A 25,545-nucleotide genomic window follows, 5' to 3' on the forward strand; every position below is an offset into this window, starting at 1 on the left:
TAGCTCAGTGGTAGAACACTTGCTCACAAAAGGCAAAAGTCCCGACTTCGAGTCTCGGTCCGGCACACAGTTTTAATCTGCCAGTAAGTTTCGTATCAGCGCACACTCCGCTGCAGAGTGAAAATCTTATTCTTGAACGCATCTTAGTTGTAAATACGCTGGAAAACAGTAACGATAGACAAAGCGGTAGACAAGTTTACTTCCTTATTTCCTTCAGCTGGCTTCTCCGACCTAAGGTTCCGTACCTCAAATTGTTCAGTGGAGCATTCTCTGTGTCCTGTTACATTTTCGCACACTCTTACGGAAACACGCTGTATATCACCAAATCAAAACTATTATGTTATCGGTATTGACGCTGAAACTTGTTCTACATGTTCGAATTTTTCACCTGATGATCGAAATAGCTGAGACGACGTAATACGTAGAGAAATTTTATTAAGCGGTCTAGACGAAATATTCACAAAGATGGCGGACACTTGCAGTAAATTTATTTCCTTTATTATTAGATTAACAAATACAGACAGTGCCGAAGCGTTATCAGCGACTCTGATCAGGCGATGAGACGGAACGTGGCCTCCGATAGCCGCTTAATCTTCGTGTTTCGCTTGATAGGCGCGATCGATCACATAAAAGGGATGGCCGGCGCTGATCTCTCGTCCCGAGGGTCTGCAGAGCACAGCCGCCACGGACGCTTCGTCACCATGACCCGACTGCACGCAGGTAAGTTGCCGCACCCTGGTTACAGGTCTCGGGGCGCGTCTAAGCGCACTAGAACCTGAGAAGAAACTCCGGTAACTGCCATTGCAATGCATTTGCGCAAATGGCATTGAAACATTTATTTAGAAAATATCTTTGAACAGCAAAATAGCACCAGCTGGAATTTTATTTTACCCCTCGATCTTCCCAAAGGATCTGATTGTCTAGTTACAGTTTTCGAAAAGAAGCTACTTTTGTGGGTTACAAGTTGTTACAAACGACTGATTTCCATCGTATTTGGATAGGAACACACAGAAATTGTTACCTTATTATTCAAACGATGTTGAAGAACATAAAAAAGGAAGAATGCAGCGCCACAGGGTTCAATTTCGGATCCATTCCTTTTTTCTTACATACAGGGTGAAATGTACGGATCAAAATAACAGTTAAATGTTAAATAAAGTTTTGTCTGACACTGATTTATTTCCGAGTTATGCTGTTAATGTCTTTTATAGCACGCATTACATCATGCGCCAGTACAAACTTTTGGCGTGTCGTGTTCGCCTGCACATCGAGTGATATTGCTCTGCCGACGGTGCCCGCCAGATATCGCGATCTTAGCCCCCTGTACTTCTATCTTCGGCGCCGTCTCAAAGAGCTCGTGTATGTTGTTAGAATCGATAATGTAGCACAACTACAGCAGCGAAAGGAAAATAGCAGTGTAACAGTGCAGAATGAGATGAATCGACGCTGAGTCATTCATAGAGGGCTAACAAATCGAGCACGTCACTGTCTTCGTCTACATGGACATCACTTTGAAAATGTTCTGGAGTACACGTATAGTACGTAGCTCTGTTGAATTTCTTGTCTATTCGCATCGTTTCTTTCCGAAAAAGAATCAATTTTGTGTCGTTTGTGTTCTATAACTCTGAAATAAATAATTTTAGACAAAACTTAATTTGGCGTTTTGTTCTCATTTTGACGCACGCATTACACATACGAAGTGTGTACAGTTGCTTTTGGAGCACCCTGCATATCAACGAACTTTCCCTTAACGTACATAAAGTATATTGTACATTTATCTGATGACAGAGGTGCTATAAAGAACGTGGTTTGTGTGATGAACAGAATAAATTCTTGATATTTTTGGAAGTGTACAGCCAAGAGAATAACGCCAACGAATAATGTAGCAAGTTATCGACAGCCAGTGATATAGAATTCTCTAAATTTTTTCCTGTACGTATCGATCGTAATCCGTACAGGACGAACTATGTTATTCAGCTTCTTAAGCTCTTAAGAACCACAACTTCTTCTATTTGCATAATTTTCATCTTTTGGAAGCAAAACAGGTGAACATATTACCGCATTTACTATATTTGCACTCATTAAGGTGGTATGGGAGACGAAGTGAGTGTTGATTGTAAAGCGAGCTGTGAGAATACTACGTGTTCTTTAATCTCTTAGGCGCCTCTTCAACGAGTTATGCGTTCTAACTGCACCTACACAACATACAAGTTGTAAAAGAAATCTACATGTACGATATGTAGAGTTATTAGAGGAGATAGAAAGAAACACTTTGTGTGACAAGTGTCACGGGTCAACAGTTTCCCTGCTGGGGTCCTTCAAGGTTTTGGCATTTGTAATGTTCAGGGGCAGTGTTCATCCTGCCTTGTAGTGAATACTGTTTACAGATGTCGCTGAAAACGCCCTCTGTTTACAGACAGGTCGAGAGAAAGCGGTGGATGCGGTTCTGGCCTCTCAATCCGACAACTGGGTAACTGTCTATGTTATGTCTAACACCAACGAAAGCCTGGACGCAAGATCATTACCCGACTGCCAGTGGGAGGATATCGTACGTTTTCGGTGGTAATTTACACATAAGGACACCGTAATTTCCTTCACCGAGTGCGTCAGGAGGATACGGCCCCACCAGCGCACACATTTATCGCGAATCTCTGTTGATGGTGGAACGCACGAGTTGCCTTATGGTATACAGCTCCGGGGCATGACTACTGTGTCCTTAACCTTGTACAGCGGCAGCTTCGTTAGTTTACAGAAATAATACACGTTTGGAAATCAGGTTTGCTTAAATTTTGGAACATATACCAGTGGCTTTTAACTCCACGGGCTGACGGGTGTTGTACCTTCTGTTACTTGAATGGCTCCATGCTCGCATTGTGCCAGACTTCCCACACACTGACCTTGCAGGTATTCAGTCCCACAGCTGTGGATCTTGAGCCGGTGTTGGGTTTCCCCTCAGTTCGCTGCAACACAGCTTCCTCAAATTGGACAGGAAGCGCGCTGCGAGGTTCACCAGTTTGGTCTGAGGCTCCTGCTTCAGTGAGGCAACCATCAAAGTCTCTGACATGGACGTGGTTTGGGAACTTCCTTCCCGGAATACAGGCGTCTCAATGCTCGGTTGCTGCATGGTACCTCCATACAAATTTGATGTGTATCAGCTAACTCGGTTAGATTGTAATCGCTAACCCGCTGATTGCTTAAAGAGTCGAAGTTTCGTGTCTAAAACAGCTTCATATGCCTCGTTACTTTAGAAATGAGTTGATGTGTTAAATATTTGCGGCATGTAAATACAGACTCTCTCGAGTGCCAAAAATCTCATTTAGAGACATGTGTAAAGCAGTGTAAAAGTCGGGTATAGCGACATGAACACACAAACTATACAGGTTTCGGTTCATTTATGCGTTTTTATTCTAGGTCAGCAGGTTTAAGAACAAAATTATACAAAATCTGAAGAAAATAGCGACATAAATGCCATGACATTCATTTTCACTCATTTCACAAAGTTCTCGTAACGTAAAACCACTAATTTGCCTCTTTTGCCAATGGAAACATTTTAGCTAAATCCCTTCTCTTTCCTTCAGACAACCTAGGTTTATTGTGTAGTGTTTCCAGTTGTGCCTGTTGAACGTCAATTGGCTTTACGTTCCACTTCAGGATGTAGTGTTCCTTGAACTCTTCCGTTGCATTCAGAGTTGAACGAACTTGCAATACCCCTAGCTGCTCAGCAGCCTGTCTGATCCACTGTGCTTTTGAAATATCCCCATTAGTCTAGTTCATGATATTTCAGCAGACGACTTTAGGCTTTGAAAATCTCGTTCTTTCGTAACAGTCACTGTGGATGTTATAGTGTGCATAGGCGAAGTAAACCTTTCGGAAATTCACACACTCGGATAGCTCCTTGTTTCTCAACATGAGCAAAATGACGATCGCAAGACATAAAAGAGTGTACTTTCGCCAAAAACTTCTGCTGTCCTAAAGTAACCCTTTAGTGTTATAAAAGTAAATGATTCCATGCAAGAAGTTAACTACAACATCGTAATCAGAAGGATGATTGTTGTCGGTGCGAAATACGTTTCAATAATACATTAAGCGCATTAAAACAGTTTGACATTACTTACGTTAATTGAAAGCCGTATAGTAAGTGTTAAAATGGCAGTCAACGCCTACCTGGTGCTTGGGAGACACTTTAATTGAAATCACAATAACATCTTTTCTATTATATTCCTTTCCTTCCCTGCCTATTTTCCTCCTTTAACTTTGAACTCTACCTACAGCACTCTTCCATACTTTTGGCGCAGTTTTCCTTTCCATTTTGCAATATTGTGCATTATTTGCAGGTAATAATTACTTCAACAATGCCCTATTATTGCAAACAAACCACAGAACCATTTCAGTTGTCAGCAATTCACACGAGAGCACGCCAAGACATTAACAGAGTGTTGGCGGGTGCCTCATTATTTGAACATCGATGTTGGTATTAGACACGAGTGTCGTCTTTAGACTGCTGTAAACACGGTTTACCGCTCTTCTGGGGCTTGTCTTAGAGCATATGTTACTGGCCTTGGCATTTACAGCGGAATTTTACCAATAACTCAAATTATTCTTTTTGGGCGCTTGACGTTTTATCTACTTGCATGCCAGATTTTATTTAAGCGAGTAAGATAGAAAAAGCTTGGAAAAAGAAATTGTATGTAAAATTTTGGTGGGAGTCGGTAGGTGCTTATTTTGGCTCCATTTAAGTTAGTTGATCCCGCGTCTCAACGTTCATGACGTCATAACTCTTGAACTGTGTGTCGCACAATGATATAATTTTGCAGGTGGGTTCAGCGCTATACGGACATAGTGTCTAAAATGAGTGTTTTGAATTGAATTATTAGTATAGAGTTAATAAATTACTACACCACATCGGATGTCGAAGTTTTACTGCTCGACAAAATTGAAGCAAACGCTAGTTGTTCATGCATCTGTTTCTGACTTTATATCTCCTGCGCTATGTGCCGTAACATGATATAATTTTGTAGGTCAGTTCAGTGATATATGTGGATAGTGTACATGAAATGTATTGCGAGAAGCGTGAGTGGTAAAGAAATAATACATGAAAATGTAACGGCTGATGATATCTGATTGCGTCGATGGCGAAAATGTAGCACGCGATAAATGTTTTTCCTTCCATCATTTTGCGGAGGGTGTCAGAGAGAATCCGCTATATGGACAATCCGCTATTGGAGCGTTGATCTGAAAAAGTGATTTAGCAACACAGATCAGCTATCAATAAATACGGAACGCAGTTCTGGATCCCACCGGCCGCGTATCACTAGCAGCCGAGATGACACGCATCTTATCCGCATGGTTGTAACGGATCGTGCAGCCACGTCTCGATCCCTGAGTCAACGGATGGGGACGTTTGCAAGACAACAACCATCTGCACGAACAGTTCGACGACGTTTGCAGCAGCATGGACTGTCAGCTCGGAGACCACGGCTGCGGTTACCCTTGACGCTGCATCACAGACAGGAGCGCCTGCGATGGTGCACTCGACGACGAACCTGGGTGCACGAATGGCAAAACGTCATTTATTCGGATGAATCCAGGTTCTGTTTACAGCATCATGATTGTGGCATCCGTGTTCGGCGATATCGCGGTGAACGCACATTGGAAGCGTGTATTCGTCATCGCCATACTGGCGTATCACGCGGCGTGATGGTATGGGGTACCATTGATTACACGTGTCGGTCACCTCTTGTTCGCATTGACGGCACTTTGAACAGTGGACGTTACATTTCAGATGTGTTACGACCCGTGGCTCTACCGTTCATTCGCCTGTGAAACCCTACATTTCAGTAGGATAATGCACGACCGCATGTTGCAGGTCCTGTACGGGCCTATCTGGACACAGAAAATGTTCGACTGCTGCCCTGGCCAGCACATTCTCCAGATCTCTCACCAACTGAAAACGTCTGGTCAATGGTGGCAGAGCAATTGGCTCGTCACAATACGCCAGTCACTACTCTTGATGAACTGTGGTATCGTGTTGAAGCTGCACGGGCAGCTGTACCTGTACACGGCATCCGAGCTCTGTTTGACTCATTGCCCAGGCGTATCAAGGCCGTTATTACGGCCAGAGGTGGTTGTTCGTGGTACTGATTTGTCAGGATCTATGCACCCAAATTGCGTGAAAATGTAATCAAATGTCAGTTCTAGTATAATATATTTTTGCAATGAATACCCGTTTATCATGTGCATTTCTTCTTTGTGTAGCAATTTTAATGGCCAGTACTGTACAAAGCGAGTACTTCAAATGACAACTCGAAGCCATACGCCTGTAGCGTGCATTCCACTGACTCCAGACCACCGCCGTGTGCGAGTTCAGTGGCGTCAAGCGAGAGCTCATTAGAGGGCAGGGTGGACGTCTGTTGTGTTTTCTAATGGAAGCTCGTCGTGCCTCGGTGCCAGCGATGGCCGTGTGTCGGTTTGGGGAAAGCCAGCTGAGGGCCTGCAACCAACCTGTCTGCTTGCTAGGATGCTAGGGTGCGATTTCGTTAGCAGGAGCTTTCTCTGGCGGTTATCCCATGCACCCTGACTGCAAAGCTGTACGTCAGTCTGGTGCTTACGCTGCCACTCATGAACAGCATTCCAGGGAGTGTTTTCCAACAGGAGAACGATCGCCGCTCTCCGCTGATCAAAACCAATACGCTTTACAGATGTGGACACGTCGCCGTGGCCTGCTCGATCATCTGTTCTGTTCCTAATCTAGAATCATCGTACGACAGCTCCAGCGTCGTCCACAAACAACGTAAACCTACTTGTATTGACAGATCAAGTGCCCTAGGCAATTACTCAAAAACAGTCTTAATCGCATTTATTATTATTATTATTATTATTATACCGCCAACCGGTTTCAACCCGACGTTGGTCGACCGCTGGTGGTGTCAGTCCTATCTACATAACACCAGGAAACTATGGAAGATGACCCCTACGTCGGGTTGAAACCGGATGGCGGTATTATAATAAATGCGATTAAGACAGTTTTTGAATAATTCATTAATCATACTAATCGCTGTTTCATCTCCCCAACCATGTTGTCCAAAAATCACGTGCAACAGGCATGGGACTCCATCCCACGGAGTGACATCTGGCAGCTGTACAACAGAATACATCCTCGTTTGCGTGCCCTCTTTAGATCGGTTATTAAAGTACCAGCATTTCATAATGGCAATGGCTTATCTTGCGCTTACATTAACCTGTGACCTTGCAATCTTAATCACTTACATATGTTACTTAGACAAAATGTATTGCTGTAATTTCATTATTCTACATCAATTATCTGATGCCCGTTTATTAACAGCAAACGAGACGCTTTTCACTTTCATCAAAATTCTAAGAAAAAGATCACTTAGCGGTAACTGCAAAATCCGCTTATATCAATCGACCCTTATACCTGTGATGTTATATAGATGTGAAACATTAATATTTAGAAAGAAAGACGAAGAAAAACTTAACTTTCGAAAGAAAAGTACTAAGGAAAATTTTTGGACCTGTATATGACCAAAATAACATGGAATGGAGAGTAAGAAGAAACGAAGAATTAAGAGGGCTGTACAAACACCGTAACATCGTCGAAGTGCTCAATAGGAGAAGGTTGAATTGGGCAGGCCATATAGCAAGAATGACAATAGACTACCTAGAATGGCATTCAGCATAACAATAGATGGAACAAGAGGGAGACCCAGAATTAGTGGCGGGATAACATTCTGGAGGACACAACTAGGGTGAACAGCAACAGCAACTGGACAAACAGCGCATTGGACAGGCAGAAGTGGAGGAGGCTCATAGAGCAGGCCCGGGCCACACACAAAGTGAAGTAAAGTAACATCAATTATTTTTTGGCATTGCGATTTTTTCCGTCAGTGTATGTATATGTAATTGTGTTGCAAATCAAACGCCAGTGGCAACGTCTTTTGTACGAAGCAGTCGAGACAAGTGTGAACGTTGACCTATTGGAATTCCTACCTGAAACTGCTCAATGACCTCTAGTCGGACAACCTGTCACTTTTGGGACACAGATGAAATCTTTGGTTCCCTCCCATCGCTATTGTTTTCCTTTGATCATTAACAATCCGTAGAAGCCGACCTCGGGGAAGATCAGTTTGGATTCTGTAGAAATGTTGGAACACGTGAGACAATACTGACCCTACGACTTATCTTAGAAGATAGATTAAGGAAAGGCAAACCTACGTTTCTAGCATTTGTAGTCTTAGAGAAAGCTTTTGACAATGTTGACTGGAATACTCTCTCTCAAATTCTGAAGGTGGCAGGGGTCATATACAGGGAGCGAAAGGCTATTTACAATTTGTACAGAAACCAGACGGCAGTTATGAGAGTCGAGGGGCATGAAAGGGAAGCAGTGGTTGAGAAAGGAGTGAGACAGGGCTGTAGCCTCTCCCCGATGTTATTCAATCTGTATATTGAGCAAGCAGTAAAGGAAACAAAAGAAAAATTCGGAGTTGGAATTAAAATCCATGGAGTAGAAATAAGAACTTTGAGGTTCGCCGATGGCATTGTAATTCCCTGGAAGAGCAGTTGAACGGAATGGACAGTGTCTTGAAAGGAAGATGTAAGATGAACATCAACCAAAGCAAAACGAGGATAATGGAATGCAGTCGAATGAAATCGGGTGATACTGCGGGAATTAAATTAGGAAATGAGACACTTAAAGTAGTAAAGGAGTTTTGCTATTTCGGGAGCAAAATAACTGATGATGGTCGAAGTAGACAGGATATAAAATGTAGACTGGCAATGGCAAGGAAATCGTTTCTGAAGAAGAGAAATTTGTTAACATCGAGTATAGATTTAAGTGTCAGGAAGTCCTTTCTGAAAGTGTTTGTGTGGAGTGTAGCCATGTATGTAAGTGAAACATGGAATATATCGTTTCGACAAGAAGAGAATAGTAGCTCTCGAAACGTGGTGCTACAGAAGAATGCTGAAGATTAGATGGGTAGATCACATAACTAATGAGGAGGTATTGAATAGAATTCGAGAGAAGAGAAATTTGTGGTATAACTTGACAAGAAGAAGGGATCGGTTGGTAGGGCATATTCTAAGGCATCAAGGGATCACCAGTTTAATATTGGAAGGCAGCGTGGAGGATAAAAATTGTAGAGGGAGACCAAGAGATGAATACACTAAACATATTCAGAAGGATGTAGGCTGCCGTAGGTACTGGGAGATGAAGAAGCTTGCACAGGAAAGAGTAGCATGGAGAGCTGCATCAAAGCAGTCTCTGGACAAGACCACAACAACAGTAACACTCCCGTGTGAATTCTTGGTGTTACTTTTAAATCTGATTATTTCGTGCCATCTGGATCGTGTCTAAAGTCTTCCAGAAGTCGAGGGACACGGCGCCTTCTAGGGCGGCTTTGTCTGCACCGCTCTCGATTTCTTAGGCGAACAGAGTGAGTCGAGTGCCACAAGGTCCCTGAAGGAGGGGATGACGTATGTCTCCTGTGACACCCATCTGTTGATATACTTAGAAGGAGAGACAGCATTGGTCGTATTTTTTTGTTTTTGTTTTATTAACCGCAAAATCGATTTTCGGTCACCAATTTAAATTGTATATTACAGCACTGAGGATGGTCACTAAGTGACCGAAAATCGATTTTGCGGTTAATAAAACAAAAACAAAGAAATACGACCAATGCTGTCTCTCCTTCTAAGTACATCCATTATCTGGTCGTGGTGCACAGGACACTGCATGGAGTCGCCAATCAACCCATCTGTTGTTTAGCTGCCCGTATCAGGAATGCGGCGTGTAAGATGCATATCGCGCCGAGAACTTAGTCCGAGATATTTATCTGCACACACTGTCGCATTCCGTGTTGCAATCGAAGAATTCTTTTCCCAATGGAGAAGGCTATTGTGTTGTAATTAAGATCTTGTCGGCTGGTACTTAAGTAATCTGGTAATTTGATTTTATCTACTTAATATCGATTGTAGTGCGTCAGATTTATGTATTTCTTCCTTCTGAATAGTCGTATGAAAAGGAAAACAAAGTTACAGTAGCAGATAAAATATTGTCTAAGTATTCCGAGATTATACCTGAGACAGCAATTAACAGAAGCTACTGGAGTATGGAACCACCAAAAACACGTTACCGTGTCAAGGTAGGGTATAGGAAAACTTTTGGCATTCGAAACAGCTTCTAGTGATCTCGCAATGGATAAATACAGGTCGTGTATGGTTGGAGGGGAAACTTGTTCTCCCTGCAAAATAGTGTCAATTCTAGAAAACGATGATGGAGCTAGATAGCGACCGTGCTCTCTTCTCTGTAGAGTAGACCACTTATGCTGAGGGCCATGGGAGATGCGAAAATTCATTCCTGGTACTCGCAATACCAGTCGTAGATGATGCGAGCTGCACGAATAGGGGGCCCGTCCTCTCAGAGCGCAGCATCGCCATTGCGGAACAAACGTTCTAGTGTGGGATGGATCTGATCACTCAATCCTCTCCAGTAATGTGGCCTTGCAGCTTCACCGTGGAGCCCATGCAGTACCTTGATACGTCTGCCCGAATCACTGAAGCAAGGAGAGCATTTTGTCTGGTGGCCAGTATCCCTGTTACACAAACTGCAAACATACGAGTTGTGACAATAAAGTAATGAGACTGATTTTCTTTGCAAGATGTGGTAACCCTGCAGGCTTGCGTAGGCACAATATCTTTGACCTTGGTCTATAAGCTGCTTCTAGTCCAAGTGGCACATCGATGCAACTGCTCAGTCTTGAGTTGTACTGTAATAAGTTAACACGTGTTTGTGTCTCTCGTTACGGAAATGGAACCATATAATATTGCGCAAAGGCATGCCCTTCCTTTTAGTGTTAAATTGGGCGAAAACACGACGACAATTTACGGTAAGCTTCAGAAGGCTTTTGGAGAAGAGGTTATGTCAAAGCTCAAGTTTTTCTTTGGCATAAAATGTTTAGTGAAGGCAGAACACATGTCAAAGTCAAAAGCCAAATGTATGCTTGTGTGCTTCTTTGGTTCAAACGGAATTGTTCATAAAGAGTGGGTGCCGCCTGGACAAACAGTTAACCAATATTACTACAAAGAAATTTGAGAAAGACTTCGTAAAAGAGTTCTTCGTGTCCGTGCCAACATTGCTGATAATTGGATTCTGCATCACGATAATGCACCGTCCCATACTGCTCTGTCAGTACACAAATTTTTAACTTCAAAACAAATTTCAGTACGACCACAGCCACCTTATTCACTAGATATCGCTCCGTGCGACTTTTTTCTATTTCCAAGAGTCAAAATGGCGGTCAAGGGACACCATTTTCAAACAACACAAGATGTCCAAAACGCTGTCACGAGCCTCTTGGAGGATATTACAGAAGATGAGTTCCAGAAATGTTAACGTCAATGGCAGAAGCGCCGGAAAAAGTGTGTGCAATCAGAAGGGAACTACTTTGAAGGAGACAACACTAAACTTGACTAAAACGGTAAGAAACATTTTTTTTCACATCATTATTGTCGCACCTCGTATATTAACTGGGTCCTTTATTCTTAAGAATAAGAAATCTACTTAACTTTAGCTAGTTGTTGTGCAGTACAAGCTCTCTCCAATAGTCCATGTTAGTCTCACTGCTGTTTGAAGTACAAAGTATGCCACGTAAATTATTCTGGTGGCTACGTGCTGTCTGCGAGTGGGCTGTGACTCGTGCCTCAGTGACTCCCTTGGTGACAGACTCAAGCTCGCTCTGTGCAACAGACTGGCCCTCCAGTCTGCAACAGCGATCTAAATACTAGCGGCCGAGAGGGCGTTGGCGGCGCGTTTCCTGCGAGTCTGTCGTTGGATTCTATCGATCTTCTCGCAACCTCTACGCCGCATACTATGCTGGCGCTAGCTTACACCAGCACAGTCTGCATCGTAGTCTCGAGACGACGTATGCCAGAGGTAAAAGTGGCTGGAACTTGCAAACTGTATGAACAACACTCATCCATGCAAATGATTTCTCTCTATTGCTCCATGGTCCCAGGTTTTGTGGCTTTTGCAGCACATTTTGCTGTTATGGGCATTTGCGTCACTGATGAATGATTTCGGAATTGCAGCTCAACCTGCTGTTCCCTTCTTATGGAGCTCCCTTTGTGTTGTTTCGGTGCTGACAGGGTTTTCGAGTCCGACATTCTGTTCTGCAATCGTTTTCCTGTTACCTTTCGTAAGAATCCTTTTTAATGACCATCTTTCAGCACAAACTGTCATCCGCGTTGTATCTTAGCGAATAACGTTATTCTGCATTCCCTGTCTACAGTATAAATCTTCGGTAAAGAGCCTCTTTAAACACCAAACACTTTGGCTGTCCTGGTTACGGAAGCAGGCAGCATACAAGCACCTAAATGTTGTCCATATTCGAATTACTTAACTCCGACAAGTACCGAGGTGACAAAAGTCATGGGATACATCCCAATATCATATCGGATCCTCTTTCACCAGTGTAGAGCAGCAAATCGATGTGTGATGGATTCAACAAATCTTTGGAACTCCCCTGTAGAAATACTAAACCATGCCAGCTCTATATCCGTCAATAATTGCGAAAATGTTGCCGGTGCAGGATTTTGTACACGAACTGACCTCTAGGTTATGTCCCATAAACGTTCGAAGGGTTCATGTAGAGCGATTGCCCAAATCATGCACCCGAGCTGTCCAGAATGTCTTCAAACCAGTCCCAAACAATTTTGGCCCTGTGACACGCCACACTGTCATCCACAAATTCCATCGAGGTTTGGGAACATGAAATCCATCTTTTTATTCGTGTCAGAAGCATTTACGATGTATAGAATAATGTATAATATTTAAATGTAGTGTGTATATATAATTGCAAGACAATTATTTACACTTTTGCAGCCGAGAAGTTAGCGACCTCTATTGCATTTGGCGTTGCATGTAGCAAGGTCTTCTGATGTGCATGTTGCTGGACACTGGGTACACTGGAGCAGCTGGAAGGTCGTCTGCATTGCTCCACACTCACAGAGTGGCGGCTCCTCTAGGAAACCCCATTTAGTCAGATTGCTGTTACATTTCGCGACACCCGAGCGTAGTCTGTTGAGGGACCTGCATGTACTCCAATTCTCTGTGTAGCCGGGTGGTAGCCTTTCGCTTGTTGTAATCCATCCCACAGTACTGGTAAGTCTTGCACGCCATAGTTCGATTCGGTATTGCTGTAGCGCCCCAACTGGAGCCTCGGTAGATCTGAAGAAGCTCTTTCTGGATTTTAGTCGTGGGTTTGCTGGGTGACAGCCATATAGGGGGTGAGCTTCAGAAGTTTCTGATTTTTTCTTCTCACTTTTTGCTGCAACCTCTCGGCGGATGTCGGGAGGTGGAATTCCCCCGAGGCTGTGCAGTATGTCCAGAGGAGTAGGCTTCAGGCACCCGGTGATGATACGACAAGTATCATTAAGAGCGACATCTACTGCTTTGGCAAGGCAAGAAATGAACTGCACTGGGCTTGCGTATTCTCCGGCAGAGTAACACGATGCAAGGGAAAGGTTATCACAGTGTTGGCGTGTGCTCCCCACGTTGTGCCTGTCAGCTTTCCTGGCTGCCACTTTTTGCTTGGTATTTAGGCAGTGCCTCTTATATGTTAATGTACGGTCAAGGGTGACCCCTAGGTATATGGGATACGTGCAGTGTTCCAGTGATGTTTCTTCCCAGTTGATTTTCAGGGCTCTAGCTGCCTGCCGGTTTTTGAGATGGAAAGCGCAAGTCTGTGTTTTTCCTGGATTTGGTCTCAACTGGTTTTCCCTATAGTAAGCTGTCAGTTCTCTCAATGCTATCCAGAAGCACTTATGAAATCCATGGATGGCTGCCAAAGGTCTTCAAGTGGCCAAAAATCCAGAGGATCCAGTACATTCTATATAAACACAGCCCATACCATTATAGAACCATAACTAGGTTGCATAGTCCCTTGTTGACAACTTGGGTCCATAACTTCGTGAAGTCTACACCACACTCGAACGTTACCACCAACTCTTACGAACTGAAATCGGGAATCATTTGATCGTGCCACATTTTCCAGTCATCCAGGGTCCAGTCGATATTGTCAAGAGCCCGTGCTGTCAGCAAAGGAACTAGCGTCTGTCGCTACTGCCGTAGCCCAGTAACGCCAAATTTCGCTTCACTGTCCTAACGGATATGTTCGTCGTACGTCCCACATTGATTTCTGCGCTTATTTCATGCGGGGTTGCTTGTCTGTTAGCACTGACAACTCTACACAAATGCCGCTGCTCTCGGTCGTTAAGTGAAGGCCCACTGTCTCTCCGTTCTCCATGGTGGGAGGTAATGCATGAAATGTGATATTCTCGACACTCTCTCTGTGGATCTCTGAACACTGGATTCCCTAAAGATTTCCGAAATGGAATGTCCAGTGCATCCAGCTCCAAGTGTCTTGTCGACGACTTGGGTCCATGACTTCGTTGAGTCTAGCCACAGCCCCACCCTACCATCATCAGCTCTTACCAACTGTAATGGGGAATAATCTTATCAGGCCACGGCACAAAGCCTTAATTCCCGTCGTGCGGCCACAGTCGTTGCAAGCCTTTTCACATGAATCACCAGAGTTCAAATGACAGCTCCGCCATCTCTATCCCTGTCCTATGGCTTTCGTCACCTCAGTGCAGTGCACTCACCTCTACACAGCAGATTGTTCTGACCACGATTGAGACTTGCAACGTACTGACGCCTTTGTACATTTGCCGTACGTGGCCAAATACAACAGTCCAACCTGCAGACATGGGTAGATTCTGCATTTATGTTGTATAATACATTTCACGTGGTATTTCAATATTTTTGACCACACTCTGCTCAACGCCATCTGTTAAACAGTTCTAATAACAGAAACTTTTGTGTGAGAGCACGTGCTGGCTACTTAATCTTGCTCTCTGACCTCTGCCGTTAGGATCTTCCTTGGCTCTCGTAAACTGATCAAACCAAATGCCGGGATGGTTCCTTTCAGAGGCACGCAGGGTATTTCCTTCCTCATATGTGCCGACTTCAAGAAGAATATAGTAATTCCAATCCCAAAGAAAGCAGGTGTTGACAGATGTGAAAATTACCTATCAGCTGCAAAATACTAACGTGAATTCTTTACAGACGAATGGAAAAACTGGTAGAAGCTGACCTCGGGGAAGATCAGTTTGGATTCCGTAGAAATGTTGGAATACGTGAGGCAATACTGATCCTACGACTTATCTTAGAAGAAAGATTAATGAAAGGCAAATCTACGTTTCCAGCATTTGTAGACTTAGAGAAATCTTTTGACAATGGTGATTGGAATACTCTCTTTCATATTCTGAAGGTGGCAGGGGTAAAATACAGGGAGCGAAAGGCTATTTACAATTTGTACAGAAACCAGATAGCAGTTATAAGAGGGGGCATGAAAGGGAAGCAGTGGTTGGGAAGGGAGTGAGACAGGGTTGTAGCCTCTCCCCAACGCTATTCAATCTGTATATTGAGCAAGCAGTAAAGGAAACAAAAGAAAAGTTCGGAGTAGGTATTAACATCCATGTAGAAGAAGTAAAAACTTTGAGGTTCGCCGATGACATTGTAATTCTGTCAGAGACAGCAAAGAACTTGGAAGAGCAGTTGAACGGAATCGACAGTTTCTTGAAAGGAGGGTATAAGATGAGCATCAACAAAAGCAAAACGAGGATAATGGAATGCAGCCGAATTAAATCGGGTGATGGTGAAGGAATTAGATTAGGAAATGAGACGCTTAAAGTAGTAAAGGAGTTTTGCTATTTGGGGAGCAAAATTACGGATGATGGTCGAAGTAGAGAGGATATAAAATGTAGACTGGCAATGGCAAGGAAATCGTTTCTGAAGAAGAGAAATTTGTTAACATCGAGTATTGATTTAAGTGTCAGGAAGTCGTTTCTGAAAGTATTTGTATGGAGTGTAGCCATGTATGGAAGTGAAACATGGACGATAACTAGTTTGGACAAGAAGAGAATAGAAGCTTTCGAAATGTGGTGCTACAGAAGAATGCTGAAGATTAGATGGGTAGATCACGTAACTAATGAGGAGGTATTGAATAGAATTGCGGAGAAGAGGAGCTTGTGGCACAACTTGACCAGAAGAAAGGATCGGTTGGTAGGACATGTTCTGAGGCATCAAGGGATCACCAATTTGGTACTGGAGGGCAGCGTGGAGGGTAAAAACCGTAGAGGGAGACCAAGAGATGAATACACCAAGCAGATTTAGAAGGATGTAGGCTGCAGTAGGTACTGGGAGATGAAGAAGCTTTCACAGGATAGAGTAGCATGGAGAGCTTCATGAAACCAGTCTCAGGACTGAAGACCACAACAACAACAACAACAACAACAACAACAACAACAACAACATGTGCCGGTCTGTAACGGCCCATAGCCAACGGCACGCTAGTGTTCGTCGTCGCCCTCTACTTCCTACTCACTGCTTCGATGACCTCACGCCTCGCAGAGGGACTGTCGGGGTCAAACGAAACTTCAAAAGGTACTCTGCAGTAAAAACGCTCACCAGATATTTCATTTTACTCTCTTTACCGTCCACCTATTTTCCAGCCAGCTACACAGGATTAAACGTTTCACCTACACCTGTCACACAACAGGCGATGACTTCTCTAATTGACCTGCAGACATTGATTTATCGACAACGGGTAAGAATATCGATGGGTGTTGGGAATGGGCCGCACAGCTGCCGGTCCTTATCTCTCGCTGTACAGAGTTTCAGCTCAGCAGTTCCATTATCCCACATACGCGATCCAGCCTAAATCCTCGAGGCCTTTCGGAGATAAGATTACATCAGAGGCAAGAGTTTTTTTAGAGACAAAGTTCCCAGCGACTCCGACGTCATCAATCATTTCTTTGCGGCTCAGCTTAATCCTCCGTGGCCATTTCCGAGGCAGCACCTAACTACTTGCTTTTCGATTACTTTTTCGCAGTTGTTGGTTTCACACGTCCAGGCTGATTACTTTGGTATAAGGGAATGGTGGTCTCTTGTGGCTCAATACGAAGTAATACCACTTCGTTTCATTTCCTACAGCTACTTATCCTTGTGTATGTATTGCCTTAAACGGTAAACCGACTGCATAATCGTTTCCTACGAACAGAACGTAGACGGCGTTACTGGTACATACGTTGTGTGGTTGCTCTCAAACGCTAATGTTTTGTACGACGGTCGTTCAGTGAATGAAGTTTAACATTTTAATCTACAGGGTGTCCCACATAAAACCGGTACGCCTCAGGTTCCATTTAATCATCTCTGGTCGAGTTGCTTGTGAAGTGGTAACACTGTCTTGAACGTTAGCTACACTGTATTTTATCGGAAAGCTGGGTGCAGCTGCTTGTTCGTGCGTGAATTGTTGTGAGAAACTCGTATTGTCGAGGTGTTACAGAATTGGTTCAGTTTGTAATGGAACAATGAACTGATATTGTGTAGGGTTACATGAAAAGAGGCTCCAACAAGGATTGCAAAGAAATTTTCAGACGAACTATCAGCACTATTCGGAATCTTCACAAGAAATTGAGATATGTAGGATCCGGTCAGAACGTGCAGGGAAATGGGGGGTCGACAGTGAGGGACCCATGAGACAAAAGACAGAATTCTCGTGGACGTTACGAGAAGACGGCAAATTGGTAAAGAGGTTTCCGCAACAGGTTGGTGCATCTCTTACACCGTGTCATTCAGTAATAGAAGATATCAAATTAAAAGCCTGTCCTGTGAGTGAGGTGCTAGAGCTAAAATTTGAGCATTAGGAAAAAAAGGAGAGTTGATTTCTGTAAGTGGTTGTTAAAGTCGACTGCTAACGGCTACTTGGAGCCCTTACTTCACTTCATGTCAGATGAGGCCTGGTTTCATTTGTCAGGTCATGTAAACTCCCAGAATTGCAGATACTGGTTGTAGGACAACCCACATAACCACCTCACTCAGAGAAAACAGGTGTTTGGTGTGCCTTTTCCGGCATGTGCATTACTGGCTCCGTACTTTTGAGTTGTACCTTAAACACTGTCATATCTGTTTCACCTTTTATGCACAGTTCACAGGTGCAAAGAAGCAGTGTGCAACATTCCAAGAAAATGGAGTAACCGCTCAACATCCAACCAGAGTGTGGTGCACATCACCAACGTGTTCCCTGAATACAGACTTCTCAGTAGTGGCCTGTGACTACCAAGGTCCCCAGACTTAACATGGTGTGAATTGTCTTTATCGTGCACAACACAAAGCAAAGTAAATAATAGATTTCAGCTATCAGTCGTCCTTTTGAAATTTATTGGCATATCTAGATTTCAGCTACAAACAAGCCATTCTCAATGCACTATCATTTTTGATCAATGCATGTAATGCCTGTTGGTCGGTAGCTGAAATCCAGATCTGCCAATAAATTTCAGAAGGACGACTGATAGCTGAAAGCTATTATTTACAAGTCAACAACAGTCGCTGCGTGCAACAGCCTCTGAATGGAGGGCAACCTGACAAAGCAAAGTGTATACTGACAACCAGCGCACAATTTATGATACTGAATGGAATATTACCAAAGAAATTAAAAGCATGACACCTGCATACTTACAACACTTTACTAATAACGTTATCACACGAACTCAGCGATGCCTGGGTGTCCATGGGCACCACATCCAGCATCTCTTATAAACAGATAATGTCACTATAATACACTGAAGCGCCCGAGAAACTGGTATAGACATGCGTATTCAGATATATGTAAACAGACAGAATTTTGCGCTGCGGTCGGCAACGCCTGTATAAGACAACAATTGTCTGGCTCAGTTGTTAAATCGGTTACTGCTGCTAAAATGGCAGGTTATCAAGATTTAAGTGAGTTTGAACGTGGTGTTTATAGTCGGCGGACGAGCGGTGGGACACAACATCTGCGAGGTAGTGATGAAGTGGGGATTTTCTCGTATGACCATTTCACGAGTGTACCCTGAATATCAGGAATCCGGTAAAACATCAAATCTCCGATATCGCTGCTGCCAGTAAAGGATCCTACAAGAACGGGACCAACGACGACTGAAGAGAATCGTTCAGTGTGACAGAAGTGCAAGTCTTCCGCAAATTCCTGCATATTTTAATGCTGGGCCATCAACAAGTGTCAGCGTGCGAACCATTCAACGAAACATCATCGATATGGGCCTTCGGAGCCTAAGGCCCACTCCTTGTATCCTTGATGACTGCACGACATGAAGCTTTACGCCTCGCCTGGGACCGTCAACACCCGTTTGACGTCCTACCCCCCCCCCCCCCCCCGCACCCCCTTAAAGACATTATAGACTAACAACTCACCACGTCCACTCTCAAAGGTAACCAACGCTCACGACCGTTACAGCGGGTATTTAAAGCTTACCTGGTTTGCGTTCTCTTAGTGGCATCCTTCAGATGTAGAAGAGCACGGCTGCCGACCTTCATTTACATCGCACACATTCTCCTTGGCACTGCGATTTTTTTTGTCATTATAGTACTTGTAAAGTAGTTGCTGCTCAATTTTATGTATTTTACTCTAATACACAGAGCAGTTAAGCTGGTGCGGATAATCTTTTGAGTCCTGTCGAGTAAACCGCAGTCCACTGGAGTAAGTCTACGGACTGTGTTGGCGCGCTGAAGGAAACAAAGCTCCGCGTTCTGGGCGCGACCGACCGCCGTGTCACCCCTCGCCTGTGGCGCCACTCGGATGCGTTGTGACGTGAGCAGGCTGCTCCCCCGTCCGTGGCCGGATCGGCAGACCACGCATTGGCTGCCTCTCACTGAAGCAGCCCCTCAGCTGACATCACGAGGGTGAGGGGCCCCCGTTCCACTTGTCTCACCGAGGATAAACCAGAGGCAGTACAGCGAAAACATCCAACGTTCTCTGCATAGCAGCCAGACTCGCTGACCCATTTTCTCTTTGTTTCACTTGTTCTTTTTCCTTCTCTTCTCTTTTTCCTCCATTATTTCTCTTTTTCACTTATTGTCTTTTTCCTTCTTTCTTTCACTCTCTTCTTTTTCTTTATTCTTTTTTAAACTTAGTTCTTTTTGCTTTCCAGGTTTTCTTTTTTCCGCCCTTCTTTTTCCTTTCCTTCTCCGTCTTCTTTATTCTCCATTAAAAATCTCTATGTTTCACCTGATTTTTTCTTGTTTATTCTTTTTTTATTTTTCTTGTTCTTCTTTTCTGTTGTTCTCTCTTTCTTTCTTCCTTTTCCCTTTTCTCTCTCTTTTTCTTCTCTTTCTTCCTTCTTTATTCTTTTTTAAATGTATTTTCATATTTTTCTTCTTCTATTTCTATTTTTCTTTTCCCCCTCTTTCGTTCTTTTTCCTTAGAAATTCTTCCAATCCATACGTGGTATACAGCAAACCAGTGCTTAACAGTATTGGTTAAAAACAGTGTTGGTGGCAATTTTAGTTTTTTTTTTCCAACTACGCGTTTCGCCTTATTTAGGCATCTTCAGGTTGATCTACACAGAAAACAGAACAAATACATCTATTTAAGAATCGCGATCGCATTGTGCAGACTTGGATAACCTAAAAGCATGTATAAACAGATCAAATACTGCCACGCAGCTGCTGGTAAGAATGAGAGATCGTAAAATGGATATACATACCAGCAGCTGCGTGGCAGCGCCACCTATTGAGGCGATTCTGTATTAGGCGTCAGTACTATCACACGACGCTGTGGTGCATTACGCTTACTACCTGAGCCCCCATCTTACTCTGTTACTCGCTCCTGTAAACGGGAACGCCTTATGCAGAACTTGGAGTCACTCGCGTCCATCTAGAAAAGGTAAGGCCTTATCATCAGGCTTCGGCAGTATGATTACATATCTGAGTGTCCGATCACTGGTGAATTTTCTTATCTGCTTTTACTATTTTATGTTTCTATTTTTTACTGAGTTTAACGAAGGCGATGTTGGCCTGATGTATTCGGCGATGCCCTTTGGCTACACTCTCTAAAGGATCGTTTTAAGAAATACCAAATTAAGGTATTTGCTCTTTCAGTATTTGATCTGTTTATACATGCTTTTAGGTTATCCAAGTCTGCACAACGCGATCGCAGTTCTTAATTAGATGCATTTGTTTTCTGTTTTCTGTGTAGATCAACCTGAAGATGCCTAAATAAGGCGAAACGCGTAGTTGAAAAAAATAAAAAAATGAAATTTCCGCCAAGACCGTTTTTAACCAATACTATCTTTTTGCTTCTCTTCATTTCCTTTTTATTCTTCTTTTTTCTTCATTTTCTTTTCATTCTTTTCTTTTTCTTTTTTTTTTTTTAACTGCTGGCACACGGACGCACTGCTTCACAATGCCTCAGTTTCCCTGTAAGTGTGGCACCTCTCAGAGGATCATCTCATACAACTCATACAGAGACAGCAGTGCAGAGGTGCAGACCGAGTTGGAGACACCGGACGCCTGTCGCTACATTCACCGGTAGATTCCGTTGCCGCTAAAGCGCGTTAAGCCAGTGACACCGGCGATAATTAATGATTTACTGCCTGTCACGAGCGGATACCTCACTCTGGCGTAACCGCCCAGAACCGACCTTGCAATTCTAACCGCACCCAGCAACAAGCGGCCGCAGTCCATCGACGGCGCTGCGGGCTACGAAGCCCGCCGTTGTGCGCCATCGTGGTGGACCTCACGCGGCGACAGAGAATGTGAGCGAGCACGACAGAAAAAAAAACCAGCACCCTAACGCCCTGTAGCCCCGCCTATACTCTCCATAACCTGCCTCTGTTGATACAATGAAGGCTTTCACGACCGGATGGTACTGTTGTTGGTAATTCTTCCGGGTTATATGGCCGTGGTCCGTGGAATACTTCTATTCCTAACGTTTCGTCCAATACTACGTTGGACATCCTCAGGGGTATGGCTGGTCCTGTTGAGTCCTACCGACTGGCAGGACTCAGCAGGACCAGCCATACCCCTGAGGATGTCCAACGTAGTATTGGACGAAACGTTAGGAATACAAGTATTCCACGGACCACGGACATATAACCCGGAAGAATTATCAACAACACTGCCTCTGTTGGACGAGGGAGAGGGTCAACAACTTTCTCCTGGTGCTCAACGGGATTCAGCTGAAGCCACTCACTCATTCATGATCAGAGCTAATAAACTGCGGTGATGCTGACTGCTTCCATTCAGGAGCCGTTCCGTACAGTACCATGAAGTCCTTGGAACGAAAACTGAAGAGACAGTGAAACTTTATGAAGCTGTGCAGTAAGAAGTCTTCTATGTAGAGCTCCGGTCACTATGCAAGCAGACAAGCTGCAAACAACAGTATATACACAGCACGAAAAAGAAAGGCTTACCATTGTAAGAGTACACTCAGGTGAAAGAAGTCATGGTATACCTACACCCACATACACAGATGGCGGTAGTATCGTGTACACAAGGGATAAAAGGTCAGTGCATTGGCGGAGCTGTCATTTGTACTCACTTGATACATGCGATACGGGTTCCGACGTGACTGTTGCGGCGCGGCACGTTACTTTTTACCGCCCTGCCAGTACCCATCAATGTTCATTTGTCTAGCTGAAAGCTGTAGTAGAAAATACTAGAGCACTACTGTCTACTGCAGGTCGCAACATGCATAGAATTATCCGGTAAACGGGATGTGGCTAGTACTGAAATAAATGTTTTAACTTGGCAATGTAAATTTTCAGGTGTACTTTTACCATAAAGATCACAGTTAATACTGCGAGGTCCGTAATAAGTGTCTACACAATGTAAAGCTCAAATGGTTCAAACGGCTCTGAGCACTATGGGACTCAACTGCTGAGGTGATAAGTCCCCTAGAACTTAGAACTACTTAAACCTAACTAACCTAAGGACAACACACACATCCATGCCCGAGGCAGGATTCGAACCTGCGACCGTAGTGGTCGCGCGGTTCCAGACTGTAGCGCCAGAACCGTTCGGCCAGCAGCGGCCGGCCACAATGTAAAGTTCACACGCAGACCACAATCACACACGTAGCCAGTTTATGGTGTTCACACCCTTTACCGAAGTTAATAGAGTTCACTGGGTCGTTTAGTTATGAAAATGCTCGCTCAAATGTTGTGCACTCTGCTCTAAACGTAAAACCTGTTCCAGTCTTAGATCGCACAACACGCCACTCGGTATTAACTAACAGTCAAAAGCAATAATTTTGATATTCCGTCCGAAATTCCACACGAATTCCGCTATACCGTTCACTTAAATACACTTTGTGCTACTTCGCGAACTCGTAATTAGCATTTTTCCGCGATTTTACAGTACTTTCGTCGGAGCTGCTTTCAATGAGATGTTACTAGTTCGTACCCTCAGCCCTGACTTACTTAGATCACACCAAAGGCTTTGTTCGCTGCATAGACTGGCGCGAGCCTGCATTTTTCTGATTGGCTGATATCACAAACAGCAAATCAGGTTGCAGCATTATCCGACGCTAACCCGCGCTTTACTTTCAATGACCAATTAAGTAAAACATTTCTTTCTATGGCAATTGCTAAATAAATAAATTTAGAAAAGTATCAAATATAAAATTACCGATTAATTTGTGGTCTACTCACGATTTATTAGTACCATAAACTGACTGCACATTTAATTATAGTAAATGCCCTGTATAATTTAACTGGTACTTCGTGAATAAACAAAACAATTTTCATTTACTTCTGTTCTTCTTCACTCATACAACACTCACACTGCTAATTTCTACACATATAAACAATTATAATTATGCAAATACATTAAATATTAGTCAAACGTAACTTTACAACATTGTTTTGACTAAGACTCCTAGCACTGTCCGTCAACTGCTGACCTCTGCCGCCTACTAGTACAACTACGTGCAGCTCTGTTACTCAAGTCCATGTCAGCTGGTGACATCTGTCGATGACGCATGCCTATAACAATATCGTCCTAACAAGTGACAGGAGCGATGTGAAGGCGCTATGCCTCACTATGACAGCGCCACGGGAAGTAACAGACTTTGAACGTGAAATGCTAGTTGCAACTAGACGCACGGGACATTGCATTTTCGAAATTGTTAGGGAATTCAATATTCTGAATCTACAATGTCAAGACCACGCCAAAAATACCAAATTTCAGGCATTACCTCTCACCAGACAACGCAATGGCCGACGGCCTTCACTGGCGGCGTTCGCGTACAGTTGTCAGTCGTAGCAGACAAGCAACATTGCGTCAAATAAGTACACACTTGAATGTGGGACTTGCGACGAACGTACCCTTTAGGGAAGTGGGACGAAATTCGTCGTTAACGGGCTGTGACAGCAGATGACCGACGAGAGTCCCTCTGCTAACAGCACGATATCGCCTGCAGCGCCTCTGCTGGGCTTTTGACCACATCGGTCGGAACCTAGACGACAGGAAAACCGTGGCATGGTCAGATGGGTCCCGATTTCAGTTGGTAACAGATGATGGTAAGGTTTTGGTTGTGGCGCAGATCCCACGAAGTCGTGCATCCAAGTTGTCAACAACACACTGTGCAAGCTTGACTCCCTCTAATGGTGTGGGTTGTGTTTACGTGGAATGAACTAATTTCTCTGGTCCAACGGAACTAATTGTTGACTGGAAATAGTTGTCTTCGGCTACCTGGAGTCCATTTGCAGCCTTCCAAATAACTTCCGGGAATTCAGCCAGGTAACACGTTCAGCGACCGCCGATATTTCGGCGGGAGAACACCCCGCCATTTTCAAGGCAAACTTCAACGGACAGGCGGCGTACATGTAAATTTAAAACCTCGGTTCTCGGACTGATGCAGGAAAGAGAACACACACACGGAACGCTAATGCCACCAAAGATGACCAAAGTCAGAGCTATCGACAGCGAGACTAGGAACTCGCAGGTGAGGTAGCCTTACGTGGGAAACACTTCCAACAAGATCGGTCGTATTTTACGGAAATAACGATGTGAAATGTGTTTTCCGACCTCCATCTAAAATTGGAGCGCTTTTGAGTTCTGTTAAGGATGATCTTGGTCTGCGTAAGGAGGGTGTATATCGCATTCCTTGTAGCTGGGGCATGGTATATATTGGTCAAACTATCGTGGAGGACCAATGCACTGAGCATAAACGGCACACACGATTACAGCAGCCAAGTAGATCTGCTATTCCCGAACATTGCTTGGATACTGGTCACCCCCTGTCGTATAACACCGAGATCTTGGCATGCACGTCCAGCTATTGGGACAGTGTTATTATGGAGGCAGTTGGGATTGAATTAGCGAGCAACCTCGTTAACAGGGATGGAGGTTTCTGTTTAAACTCTGTCTGGAATCCGGCTCTCTCCCTTGTCAAAAAACAGAGGGACAGAGTCAATGCCACCTCACCTGCGAGTTCGTAGTCTCACTATCGATAGCTCTGACTTTGCTCATCTTTGGTGACATTAGCGTTCCGTGTGTGTGTTATCTTTCCTGCGTCAGTCCGAGAAGCAAGGTTTTAAATTTGCATGTACGCCGCCTGTCCGTTACAGTTTGCCTTGAAAATGGCGGGGTGTTCTCGCGCCGAAACATCGGCGGTCGCTGAACGTGTTACC

The 25,545-nt window shown here is 44.0% G+C and overlaps 1 protein-coding gene across 1 annotated transcript in view; it reads left to right on the top strand.

Moving 5' to 3' along the window:
- The first annotated feature begins 674 nt into the window (after positions 1 to 674).
- The window catches only part of LOC126215136 (aminopeptidase N-like), a 172,133-nt gene continuing 147,262 nt past the window's right edge, over positions 675 to 25,545 (top strand). Inside the window, exon 1 of the mRNA XM_049941799.1 lies at positions 675 to 720. Coding sequence (XP_049797756.1) covers positions 702 to 720 — 19 coding nt within the window. The 5' untranslated portion in view covers positions 675 to 701. The remainder of the gene's footprint in view (positions 721 to 25,545) is intronic.

The sequence above is a fragment of the Schistocerca nitens genome, chromosome 12 (genome assembly GCF_023898315.1).
Source record: "Schistocerca nitens isolate TAMUIC-IGC-003100 chromosome 12, iqSchNite1.1, whole genome shotgun sequence".
In the NCBI taxonomy this organism is placed as follows: Eukaryota; Metazoa; Arthropoda; class Insecta; order Orthoptera; family Acrididae; genus Schistocerca; species Schistocerca nitens.